Source organism: Dreissena polymorpha, chromosome 12 (assembly GCF_020536995.1).
Source record: "Dreissena polymorpha isolate Duluth1 chromosome 12, UMN_Dpol_1.0, whole genome shotgun sequence".
Taxonomy (NCBI): Eukaryota; Metazoa; Mollusca; class Bivalvia; order Myida; family Dreissenidae; genus Dreissena; species Dreissena polymorpha.
In genome coordinates, this window is record NC_068366.1 from 54,294,028 (window position 1) to 54,307,080 (window position 13,053).

General features: G+C 33.4%; 1 protein-coding gene across 4 annotated transcripts in view; it reads left to right on the plus strand.

Moving 5' to 3' along the window:
• The window catches only part of LOC127852788 (centrosomal protein 43-like), a 45,594-nt gene that overhangs the window by 16,203 nt on the left and 16,338 nt on the right, over positions 1-13,053 (plus strand). For 3 of the 4 annotated variants that reach the window (XM_052386762.1, XM_052386766.1, XM_052386765.1), the window contains 6 exons: positions 180-236; positions 524-594; positions 1,216-1,277; positions 3,392-3,418; positions 6,618-6,751; positions 8,081-8,247. In XM_052386762.1, the coding sequence (XP_052242722.1) occupies positions 180-236; positions 524-594; positions 1,216-1,277; positions 3,392-3,418; positions 6,618-6,751; positions 8,081-8,247 (518 nt within the window). The remainder of the gene's footprint in view (positions 1-179; positions 237-523; positions 595-1,215; positions 1,278-3,391; positions 3,419-6,617; positions 6,752-8,080; positions 8,248-13,053) is intronic. The other variant, XM_052386763.1, reaches the window with a different exon arrangement.

The following is a 13,053-nucleotide window of genomic DNA, read 5'->3' on the forward strand; positions in this document are numbered from 1 at the left end:
TTAAACAGTCAGGCAGGTACTACTTAAGCTACTAGTCAGATTACCCTTGGGTCTGTGAATGCCAGCGTATGCAAATGCACTAACTTTAGTTACAACATGTATTGGGTATTCAGGATCCAGTAATTCACTGAGACAGGTATCTTAATGGATATTAAGTACACATTTTGTATTATCTCCAGGAACTTTCTCAGAAGCAGTTAGCAGATGCCAGAAAGAAATTCGACTACTATGACAGGGTGAGACACTCTTTGGATTTGTAACCTAACAAAACAGTTAAAAGCTTTAAATGTTAATCTTCTCACGTAATACGGGTTTTCTGTAACTGTGGTGAAAAGGATACATTGTTACTTCTAAAAGTCTGGATCCAATCTGAATCTTGCAAAAAAAATAAGGATTTACTGAAAAATTAAGTAAAAATAGCAATTTAATTTTGTGTACTTTGTTTTATAATGCCAGGTGCTCTTGATTTATTGTGTTGATGGGAAAAAAGAAAAACTTTTTAACCAAAACTGTTTGTGTTTAGGACAAGAACAATGAAATAGACAAAGAAGAATTGCGGGGTTTGTTTGTAGATCTGTTCCCCAGTTTTAACAGGTAATCTTAGTCGTATGTATACTTTCATGCGTTAATGATTTAGATGTATATAGGATATATATAGGATCTATAATGAGTTGTTATTTCATACTATATTTTAATAAAGGAGTTACAGACTTAAGTTTTAAGGAGCAAGCTCACTAACAAATATCCTGGATGAGTTTAATAAATCAATGTATGAAATGATTATAGGTGTCAGATCTTTTTTATCACGTGCTTCTTAATTAGGAAAGAAAATTATTATTTACATTGACATCTTGACAAAAACCAGAAGTTTTTATTACGTGACATCAATTTTTAATGCAACGTCCACTCGGGGAAATAACAAAAGTGGGATTAGTTAAACAAGTAGCCAATTAAAATGCTCTAAAAGCTGTATTATACATATTATATTTGTAATGGTTCTATTTACTTATATGGAAAGCCAAGAGTAGCATGTGATTTAACACTGTTGAATAGGATCGCAATGCGTTTTAGCCAGCGTGCATTATATAAATACAATACAAAGTGATTTTAATCACTACTTTTCAAATTGAACCGGCACTCATGCTGAACCATTTCAGTACAAAAGCATGCCTATTGTATTGACTGCAAGTAAATGATGTTCATGTTTATTGACAGGAATATGCTGGACCGATATGTGAATGACGAATTCCGAGCAACAGATAAAGATTTTAGCAACAGTGAGTACAGCTGGGGCTGTTTGTATGAAGTTAGTGAAGTGGGTTTTTGTCTAGAGGTGTAGAAATCTTGAGTCACACAATAATCTGGATCAGTGTTTAGCATCACTTTGAAACTCTATAGTTTCTAGTTGACTAATGAGTAAATTTTGAAACAATTATGTAGTGTGTTTCGCTAATAAAATGCAGTGAATATATCATGAAGTCTATACTTTATTTAAAACATACTTGAAAAATTACAAAATATACATATTTTGTTCAGAGATTGTTTTTTTAATAGAAGAAAGGGATTTTTAGTATACAAATAATGCTTAGACTGAAAGCTATCAACTTAAAGTTTCTTTTATAGATTTAATGGAGTAGATCTCATGGAGTATAAGCACAGTTAATATGAACCACTACTTTGCATCAAATACTTTAAGAGTTATTGCCTTTTGTGCATTTTTAGCTCGGCTGTTTTCGGAGAAAACCCGAGGTATTGTCATAGCCAACAGGTCTGCTGTCGTGTCGTCCGCAATCCTAAAACCTTAACATTTTGTTAAGGTTTTGAACATTGGCTCTTAAATAAAAGTGCTTCATCCTACAACTTTGAAACTTCAGCTGCACCTTCCATTTTTGGGTCACTAGGTCAAAGGTCAAGGTCACTGTGACCTCTAATAAAACCTTAACATTTTGTTAAGGTTTTGAACATTGGCTCTATAATTAAAGTGCTTCATCCTACAACTTTGAAACTTGATATGAAGCTGCACCTTGATGACTTCCACTCTCCACACCCATTTTTAGGTCACTAGGTCAAATGTCAAGGTCACTGTGACCTCTAATAAAACCTTAACATTTTGTTAAGGTTTTGAAAAATGTTAAGGTTTTGAACATTGGCTCTATATTCAAAGTGCTTCATCCTACAACTTTGAAACTTCATATGAAGCTGCACCTTCATGTTTTCCACTCTCCACACCCATTTATATGTCACTAGGTCAAAGGTCAAGGTCACTGTGACCTCTAATAAAACCTTAACATTTTGTTAAGGTTTTGAACATTGGCTCTATATTCAAAGTGCTTCATCCTACAACTTTGAAACTTCATATGAAGCTGCACCTTGATGACTTCCACTCGCCACACCCATTTTTGGGTCACTAGGTCAAAGGTCAAGGTCACTGTGTCCTCTAATATAAAACTTTATCATAGGCTCTAAAATGAAAGTGCTTCCACCTACAAGTTTTAAACTGCAAATGTCGCTGCACCTTGATGAGTTCTACACACCACACCCATTTTTGGGTCACTAGGTCAAAGGTCAAGGTCACTGTGACCTTAAAAAAAATAAAATCGGACAAGTTTTTGCAGCCGAGCGTGGCACCCGTTATGTGGTGCTCTTGTTATATTTAATGCTGTCAAGATCATGAATAAAATACTACGTAAGTTATCAATTTAAATGTATGTGGGTTTATAGAAGGTTGATGAATGAAGTGCTCAAGAAACATACTCTGAATATTTTAGTGAGTTTTTTATGCTTAAGTTTTGTTAAGACTGTTATTTAAACACATAATATTGTGCAAGTTGTGCTTTGCACATAATTGCCAATATCTCAACTAAGCTTGCGGACATCAGGCAACCCATATAACTCTGTCTTAATTATTTATGAACTTACTACTTGCAAGTGTTGTGTATATAGAGGATATTTGTTGGATCTGGTGGATTATCGATTTTAATTCACGAGTGATCATAGAAAATAATATTTTCATGTGTGGCGCAGCCACGAGTGAAAACATATATTTTCTATGATCACGAGTGAATTAAAATCGATATTCCACCGAATCCAACAAATTTTCTTTTTATTTAATGCATTTTTCACAGTTTATATACATTGTTCAAGAGTTTTAATAAAGAATTTTGCTGGGATAATGACGTCATTTCGTCAAAAAAATGACGTCATTTCACAGTAAACAATGAAAATTATCGATAATTCTCACTGATAATTTTCACTGTTTGAAACAGTAAAATTATCAGTTTTAATTCACTGATATTTCTCTATAAACCACCGGAAAGCATTAAATAAAAAAGTGTTAGACCATCAAACTTATTGCTTTATATCGTAACAAGTAAAAGTGTGTTCATTGTAGAGTCCTATTTCTCCATCACAGAAAAAGGTAACATGGCCTGGTCTACGCATGTTGCATTGATATGTCTTATGTCAGTTCTGCTGGTTCAGTTAGATTTTTTCTTCAATATTCTGTTAATTGTATAGAGCATGCCATAGAAGTGGATTTTGCTTGTGAATGTTTAATGATTTTTTATGATTTTGGGTAGATTTTCATGCATGATTTCACTTAAAATGTCATCCAGTGCAGAAGTACATTTTCACATTTAAGTTTTATAAAGGATGTGCCTATTGATTTGTTTATAGTTGTTTTATTCTAAAACAGATTCTTGCTATAAGTTTCCCTTGTGATTTCTAAGTTTAAAAGTTGTTTTAATGTGAAACAACATTTGTGTGTTGTCTCTGTTGTGAAAATCTGTCAAGACAATGCAAATAAACAAAAATAATTGCAAGATTTAATAATTATAAAACAGTGCAGTATTTTTGCCTCTTGTCGAGCAGCACTCTAGGCTTATGATAAAAGAACATTGACCTTTGTTTGAAATGGACACTATACTGTTAAAAAATGCATTAATTATTTTGCAATAATAACATTTTGGTACAGTTTATGGTCAGAATTCTGTATGTGATTGTACTTTATACCTCTTCAGCCTTTATTTACCTTATTATCCCCGCAGAAAAAAAAATCAGAGGGGATATAGTAATTGGTCCTGTCCGTCTGTCCGGCCAGCCGAAACTTTGTCAGGAGCATAACTCCAAATCTATTCAATGGATTTACTTTAAACTTAGAATATAAACAGATGGTAACTAAGAGAAGTGCAGTGACCAAGAACCATAACTCTATCTACCTTAGTTTTTGAATTAACTCCCCTTTTATATAACTTTATAGTAAATTTTTGTCCGGAGCATAACTCTAAATATACTAAAGGGATTTACTTGAAACTTAAAATATAAACAGATGGCAACTAGGAGAAGTGCAGTGACCAAGAACCACAACTCTATCTACCTTTGTTTTTGAATTATCTCCCCTTTTATATAATTTTTAAGTAAATTTTTGTCCGGAGCATAACTCTAAATCTACTGAAGGGATTTACTTGAAACTTGAATTATAAACAGATGGCAAATAGGAAAAGTGCAGTGACTAAAACCATAACTCTATCTACCTTAGTTTTTTAATTATCTCCCCTTTTATATAACTTTTAATTAAATTTTTGTCCGGAGCATAACTCTAAATCTAATAAAGGGATTTACTTGAAACTTGAAATATAAACAGATAGCAACTAGGAAAAGTGCAGTGTCCAAGAACCACAACTCTATCTACCTTAGTTTTTGCATTATCTCCCCTTTTGTATAATTTTTAAGTAAATTTTTGTCCGGAGCATAACTCTAAATCTACTGAAGGGATTTACTTGAAATATAAACAGATGGCAAGTAGGAAAAGTGCAGTGACTAAGAACCATAACTCTATCTACCTTAGTGTTTGAATTATCTCCCTTTATTTAATTTCAAAGTAAATTTTTGTCCGGAGCATAATGAATTATCTCCCTTTATTTGTTTTTATAAATATTATTCTACTCTCTAAAACAAATGTTGTCATACAAGCAAACACATATCGGCGGGGATTTGGCACTTCTGTGACAAGCTCTTGTATTCTATATGAATCAAATGTTTTTCTGAACATAGATCGTATGAAATACCATTCAGAAAAAAGAATCAGTACTCCGAGTATGTTCATACCAATCATTGCCGCATTGTTATGTATTAATTTAACTAGTTCCTGCTTGGCCTTGGGCTTTGGTTTAATTACAGTCTTTCATAACTGTAACATATCTTGGTAGATATAGAATGACTTTTAGAACAGGTCTAGTTTGTAGTCGTTTACTTTGTATGTGTTTGCCATACATGTCCCCAACTAACCATCTATGGTGGCTGTTTTGTACCCTATTAGATGCATTTCCTTACAGCATTAAACATTACCTATTGCTGTTTCAAATGTCAAAGAAAATTAAAATATACATTTATGTCATATTGTGGCTTGTCAGTTTAGTATACATCTTTATTGCTGCATGTACCAATGAATGTATGTTCTTTAATTTTGATAACGGGTTCTCATGTTATGACATGTTTTATTAGTCATGAACACGATATGATGTGTGCATAATGCTTAGGGTATAAATGTTAATGTTTTTGCATTCCAATATCTATTTAACTCCTCATTGTTCAGCAGAAGTAGCCAACTGTAATTCAACGCATTCACTCTCTTTTAAACATTAATTAATGTATCCAAATAATAATAACGTAGACTCTGAAATGAGCATAAAACGTTTAGATCACAAATGAGTCATTCACAAAGTCAAGTGGGATGCCAAAGAGTGTTGACCATCCAGGGAACACTTTTTGTAGATTAGTCTGGGCTTTGCCATCATTAGTTGATGGTATATTTAACCCTTTCAGTGCGGGAACCGAATTTTAAAAGCTTTTGCAAACAGTTTGGATCCAGATGAGACACCACAGAACGTGGCGTCTCATCAGGATCCAAACTGTTTGCTATTCTGATAGTATTCTTTAAAAAAAATCGAAGAAAATGCTAATTTTAGAAATTCAGCAGACGACATTTTAGCAGACGACAAATTTCCCAGCATGCAATGGGTTAAGCCTAGAATAGCAATGTGCTACATTTCATAGGAGCATAAACACAGCAGACCTCTTAACATCTGCTGTATAAATCAAGAGTTTCTGGCGCATCTCTCTTGAATGCCATAGCCGTAACATAAGCATCAAACTATAAATTCATTTTGCTGTTGATTTATGAAAAGAAACGTTAAGATTTACGCAATCCATTGACATAACTTGGAAATTTATTCTTGAAAAAAAAAAAATACAAAAAACACTAGTCATGTGGTCTGATTATTCAATCAGGATGCAGCATTTATGTTACAAAGTAAGATGTTTTTTGTTTTGTTTTTAATTCATTCATCGAAAATCACAGACATAACAAGATGTGTTAGATGCTCATTTTAATGTCACACTCACTGACACACTGTTTGCTTTACTTTGTGATTTTCATGTTCGATCATTGGATAATATTGAGCATTTATCTATATACGATTAACATAAATCTGCTGGAACTTCCATTCATTTTAATGAAAGTTGGTTACTTCTCTTTTCTAACCCTATTTACATACAAAAGGCACATAGCACATCCAAACATTATAATCCAATTAAAACCAAACATGGGTAATTTTCAGGTATCAGTTTCCAGGAGTTTCTCGGCATGTACAAGCGTTTGTTCCTGCAGTGTAGAGGCGTGGTGTCAGGAGATGTAGCGGACATTCTCTCCCCAGTCTCCACACACAAATCACTTTCTTCACCTGTTAGCAAGGTACTTTTAGTATTCTTATGGGCCATGCTCTGTGAAAAGGGGGTTCAATGCAAGTGTTTAAAGTCGTCCCAGATTAGCCTGTGCAGCGTGCGGAAAGTGTCCTCCCTGATTAGCCTGTGCAGAATCTTTACGCACATGCATTTAACCCTCTTTTCACAGCAGACTCTTTACACACATGCATTAAACCCTCTTTTCACAGCAGACTCTTTACGCACATGCATTAAACCCTCTTTTCACAGCAGACTCTTTACACACATGCATTAAACCCTCTTTTCACAGCGGACTCTTTACGCACATGCATTAAACCCTCTTTTCACAGCAGACTCTTTACGCACATGCATTAAACCCTCTTTTCACAGCAGACTCTTTACGCACATGCATTAAACCCTCTTTTCACAGGGCGTGGCTCTTATATTTTCTTAGGGGGACTTAAAACTTTTAACTAGTCCTTAAAAGATTTCTTCAATATTGTTGAATGCATTGTGTCACTTATACAAGTTAATGAATAAAATTTCATCTTCACTTCCGGTCAAATAAAAACAAAGGTAAACATCTGCTTTACCATTCAGATGAGGGAACTTATTAAAGAATGAGTTATCTTATATATCATAGGTGACCATGTGCCATGGCTCAAAACCTAATGACACATACATCTTAAGTACAATTCAAAAAATAGTTTAGGTTGCTGTTAAACAATTTTAATAAGATTGAGACCTTCATTTGTGGGTGTGGTGAAAAGTGGCACCAAATTAAAACGACATGCATTTCAAATTTGAGACCAAAATATGAGTATATTTTATAACAAAAGACGCTGTAGTCATTGTAGAGGACTGGAGTGAATAGTAAGCAACATTCAGAGGATTTATTTTACTTTAACATTTCTAAAATGTTCGTACAAGTTAAAAGCCCATTTACACTCAAAATCAACGAACATTTCGTAAAATATTTCGATAACACATAAAAAATCTGTGTTCCTTATACAAGCGATAGCCAAACTTTCAGCATGCTGAATGGTGCACTCTTTCTTGATCGAAGTTCCAGATTGCAATTGAAGATCAATGGTAAAACAGGAGAAATCAAGCTAGACTTTGTCCTATCTCTACCAGAAAAATGTTTATACTGACAGGTGTATCTTAGTGACAATGACACACTTGTTTGAATTGTACTTAAAAAAAAAATATTCAGGACATTCGACAACCTACACTTATGTATTTCTCAATAGTTTTAACCTTGAAAAAATAGTCTCCAGAAAAAGTTATTTTATTTACATTCCTCACAGTATTACTTGATGCAAATCAGAGCCTTCCAACTGATATTGCTCTATTTCAGGCCAGTACCTCAGAGCGATCAGAACGCAGTCAAGTGGATTCTCGCAATCGGAAAAACTTGGAGAATGGGCCAAAATCTTTCCAACAAGACAATAACAATACAGACACTGAAGAGGACTTTTTTGACGACCCTCTGCCTACTTCTCCAGGGTACAAGTCTTTTGGCAGGTAAGAGGGTTGACCAAAAAAAGGTTGAAAAAGAAAGAAAACAAACTGAACTTTCTTGCATAAACTGGAAAAAATCATCTGAAAATCAAATGCTTAAAATGTTGTACTGGTCATTTCATACATGTTCAGTAGGTAATTTGATATTAATTGTGTACATAGAAAATTACATGTATTATCCCCCGCCATAGGCGGAGGGATATTGTTTTGGTGTTGTCCGTCCGTCCTGGTCCGTCCTTCCGTCCGTCTGTCCGGCACTTTTGTGTCCGGAGCCATATCTTGGATGTGCTTTGGTGGATTTCATTGAAACTTGGTATGAGTATATATATATGGATAAGAGGATGATGCACGCCAAATGGCATTGTACACTATCTGTTAATAACGGAGTTATGGCTCTTTGTATCTTGCAAAAAGGCTTTTTTTGTGTCAAATATAAGATTTTTGCGTCCAGAAGCATATTGGCGGGGGATATCAATTCAACGAATTTGCTTGTTTATATTAAATCTTTATTTATTATGTTTCAAGAAAGCACAGGTAATTGCATCAAATTGATACTATTGTGCAAAAATAATTATTTTAACATGTGTCAAAGTATTTTTTCATAACCGAATGAGTAACACAAAAGCAAAATAGAAATTTCAGAAAACAATAATATAACTGGAATATGTCTTACTAAGTACTAAACAGCTTTTTTGTGCCTATGGTATCATATATTCAGCTTTACTAACTGAATTCTGATGCTTCAGACGTCGAGCTCCATATCAGCAGTAAATCAGAACCCCATATTATGATTACCTATTTCATTTCCTCCCGATTATAGATGTACACAATTCCTTCATTTTTTTGCTTAACCTATGCTATTTCCTTCCATGCTATGCAGTTCTTATGTTATAATTATCATTTGATTTTTACCATTCCTCTCTTTATCTACAATACTATTATCCCTTAGAAAATATCAAGTTATTGTCTCAAATAAAAAAATACATATATTTGTAGTGATTTTTATTTTGAATATTTTTGCAGCAGATTTAAGAGAGTGCATGAGAACTAATGTAGGATAAACAATATAATGAGCATAATATATTGGAGTATTTTTCACAATGTACTCCTGCATGAAATTTACATATCAAATTCTTTACAATTTGATGTGGATTTTATAATATAGTATCTTTTTTTATTTTGCTATAATCCGCATGAGAGATTTGTCTTTTTTATTGCATGACTAGAGTTTATTATAAGCAGAATATAAAGATATATATTTGAAAATTAAATGATTTTAAATTTAAACATGACTTAATATTTTTAAATCTAATTATAATATTGTTAAGAAAAATGATTGTTCATACAATTGTATGCATCTTCTGATCAAATGTCTATAATAATCACGCACAAATTAATTAAAACTTAATGTAAATTAAATTACAAAAACAAATAAACTCGCTTTGTTAAATCTAAGCTCTGTTACAATTATATAAGCAAAAAAGCATTAACTGAAAATAAAGAATTCATATCCCTGAATGTAGTAAAGACGACCTAAGTAGCTCGTCGGACAGAAGTCGCAGTAGCGGAGGGGCGCGTCCCTCCCAAATCCCAGTGTTCTCCGCATTGAGGAGGTAAAACAATACAGCGAGCATGTAACCCCAAAGTGTGGTGATGACGATTTCTTATTATACCAGTTTGAATTCCACCTAGCTGATATTTAAACATGTGTGTCGAGAGAATTTTGTTCTGTTTGTCGGAATCCTGATACATGTAGGAACTTAACATCAGGGTTTGAAGTTTTTCCGAGTTCTACCTCTTATTCGGTAGCTAGCCCACACTGTACATTTTGAGACGTGTTTCTTTCTGAATTTAGCAACAATTACTTCAAATGCTTTTAATAGCATGACTGCAAGAAAAATCCAAATGCCTTTGGATATCAGTGGTGATTAAAAACAGTTATTGAGGAAATCAAAAGCACTTTATATCAAAGGTCATGACTTGTCATAGATGTCCATTGGTTTCAGTGATCTGTTTTCTTGGCAACAACAATTTAGTTTGGTAACCATACAAATGAATGAAAATTAAGCTTAAAATGGTTAAGCATAGACATCAATGACCATAAAGTCTAGTATCCATAGAAATCAACCACCATTGATATCCAATTGAAGAAAGTTTAAATTCCTTCAAATATCATTGATATTTATATTGGTGTATTTCTTCAATAAAGTATATAAATAAACATGAAATCAATATTGGTAACACGAGTTCTTTGGTAATGAATTTTAATGTTGCTGGCTTTCAATGAAAATTGATATTAAAACACACTAAACGAATCAATAGCCAATAGTAATCAACCTTCAACTCAATGTTCCCATGTCAGCTTGAGGTTATCAATTTGAATGGAATTTTTTAGGAGAATGCTATGTTTAACCCTTTGCATGCTGGGAAATTTGTAGTCTGCTAAAATGTCGTCTGCTGAATTTCTAAAATTAGCATTTTCTTCGATTTTTTTTCAAAGAATACTATCAGAATAGCAAACAGTTTGGATCCAGATGAGACGCCACGTTCTGTGGTGTCTCATCTGGATCCAAACTGTTTGCAAAGGTCTTCAAAATCCGGTTCCAGCACTGAAAGGGTTAATATAATGTTGCTATTGATATGTATCAATCATAGTAAGGGAGGTCACTCCAGGCAGAGATGTTTGGTTTTTCTTAAGAGAAGGGTTACCATATATGATGTGGTTATGTATTTGTATTATTCTGTGGCAGTAGGTTTCGTTCAAATTCTCTATAAGGCCTCAATAAATTAATCAGTTGTTTGATGGATTTCAGCCGCAAATGTTTTTTTTATCAATGGGACTAAAAATATTGTTATTCCATTTTCAATATAATCAGAAGGGAGCAAAATGCACAAAAAATGAAAAATACATTTTTTATAATGTCAATAGTAATTGAACATTTCTGCTAGGTAATAACATTCAAAGCTTTTTATATTGCCAATCATTACCTATTTTAACATAAATCTGGCCCAGAGTTTGTCCTTGAAAAACGAACAAAAGCAAGCGATCATAAAAAAATTGACTTGTTCCAACTTATATATTCTACTGTTACTGATGGATGACAAACTAAGGGCAGAGCATTCAGAGGGTTTTCTGCTATGTAAAAAACGGCAGTAAAACGGACCCGATTCTCAAAGCAAACGGATCAGATTCCATACCAAAATCGTAAAAAAAAAAAAAAAAAAAAAAAGGAAAAACTTCAGAAAGAAGTTTTTATGCCCCCGGATCGATATATCGGGGGTATATTGTTTTTGGCCTGTCTGTCTGTCATTCTGTCTCCTAAACTTGGTTAAACTTTTGCAATAACTTTTGCAATATTGAAGATAGCAACTTCATATTTGGCATGCATGTGTATCTCATGGAGCTGCACATTTTGACAGGTGAAAGGTCAAGGTCATCCTGTAAAGTCAAAGGTCAAATATATGGTTTCAAAGCGGTGCAATAGGGGCATTGTGTTTCTGACAAACACATCTCTTGTTAATTATTATTATATGTCAAGATTTCATAAACATCAAACAAAGTATAAAACTATGGTTTATATGCTTTTTCCCCGAATGGCCAGGGAAAGGCCTGGTGTGTCAGTATTTGTTGATAAAAAATCCCAGTTTGGTCCCAAATTTGTCGATAAAAATAAAAATTTCCCAATTTGCCATTTTATGGTTTTAAAAATTCCAATTTGAGGAGACTCCATTTCCAAAAATGGCTAGAAAAAAATCCTGGTATTATATTAGTTTTTTAACAAGTTCTGTGCGTATGTCCGCTTTAAGTGAAAACATTCTAAGCCAACAATTCACAGCAAGTATTTTCAGCCTATTCAAAAAATCAAATTAGTTTTTAAGGATCAGTAATATTTTTCACTTTGTCATTTTTTTTTCATTGTGCCGATCCCATTACCGATTTTCATGCATTTTCAAACATCTTATCATTTGTTAAATGATTGCTTGACAGTTCTTAAAGTGTACATGTGGCAGCTTTAACTTTTTTGTGCCGTTGTAGCAATAACCTGGTGCTAAGATGTGTTGTAACTAAACTTTATACTTATTCTTATCCTGTCATCATACTTGCATTAACCAGATAACACAGTATTTGATAAAGTTTGGTTTATTTAAAACAATTAATGCAGCAAACACACTATAGAGAAGTCTTTTTTTATGCCCCCAGATCGTAAGATTGGGGACATATTGTTTTTGGCCTGTCTGTCTTTCTGTCTGTCATTGTATGTGTGTGTCCCAAAACTTTAACCTTCGTTAAAGTTCGGTCATAACTTTTTGAATATTGAAGATAGCAACTTGATATTTGGCATGCATGTGTATCTCATGAAGCTGCACTTTTTGAGTGTTGATAGGTCAAGGTCATCCTGTAAGGTCAAAAGTCAAAAAATACAATCCAAGGGAAGTAACAAGCTTTAAAGGGAGATAACTTCCAAACCTGCCAAATGATATATTGAAATTTTATTTCAAAGCGGGGCAATAGGGGGCATTGTGTTTCTGACAAACACATCTCTTGTTTAATTTTCAATTACATCATTTGATGTTTTAGTGTTGTTTTTAGCCATTTTAGTTTATTTACTTAAAAAATGAAGACAGAAAAAAAGTGGATGTTGGAATAAATACAATACAAAGTAAGTGTTGAACACAGATAAGTTTATTTGCTAAGTTTACTCATTAAGGCAGGTGGTTAAGGTTTTCCAAGCTACGTTAATAAACTTATCTGTATTCAACACTTGCCTATCATTATCTATAAATAATGTACTACACTACATTTTCAAG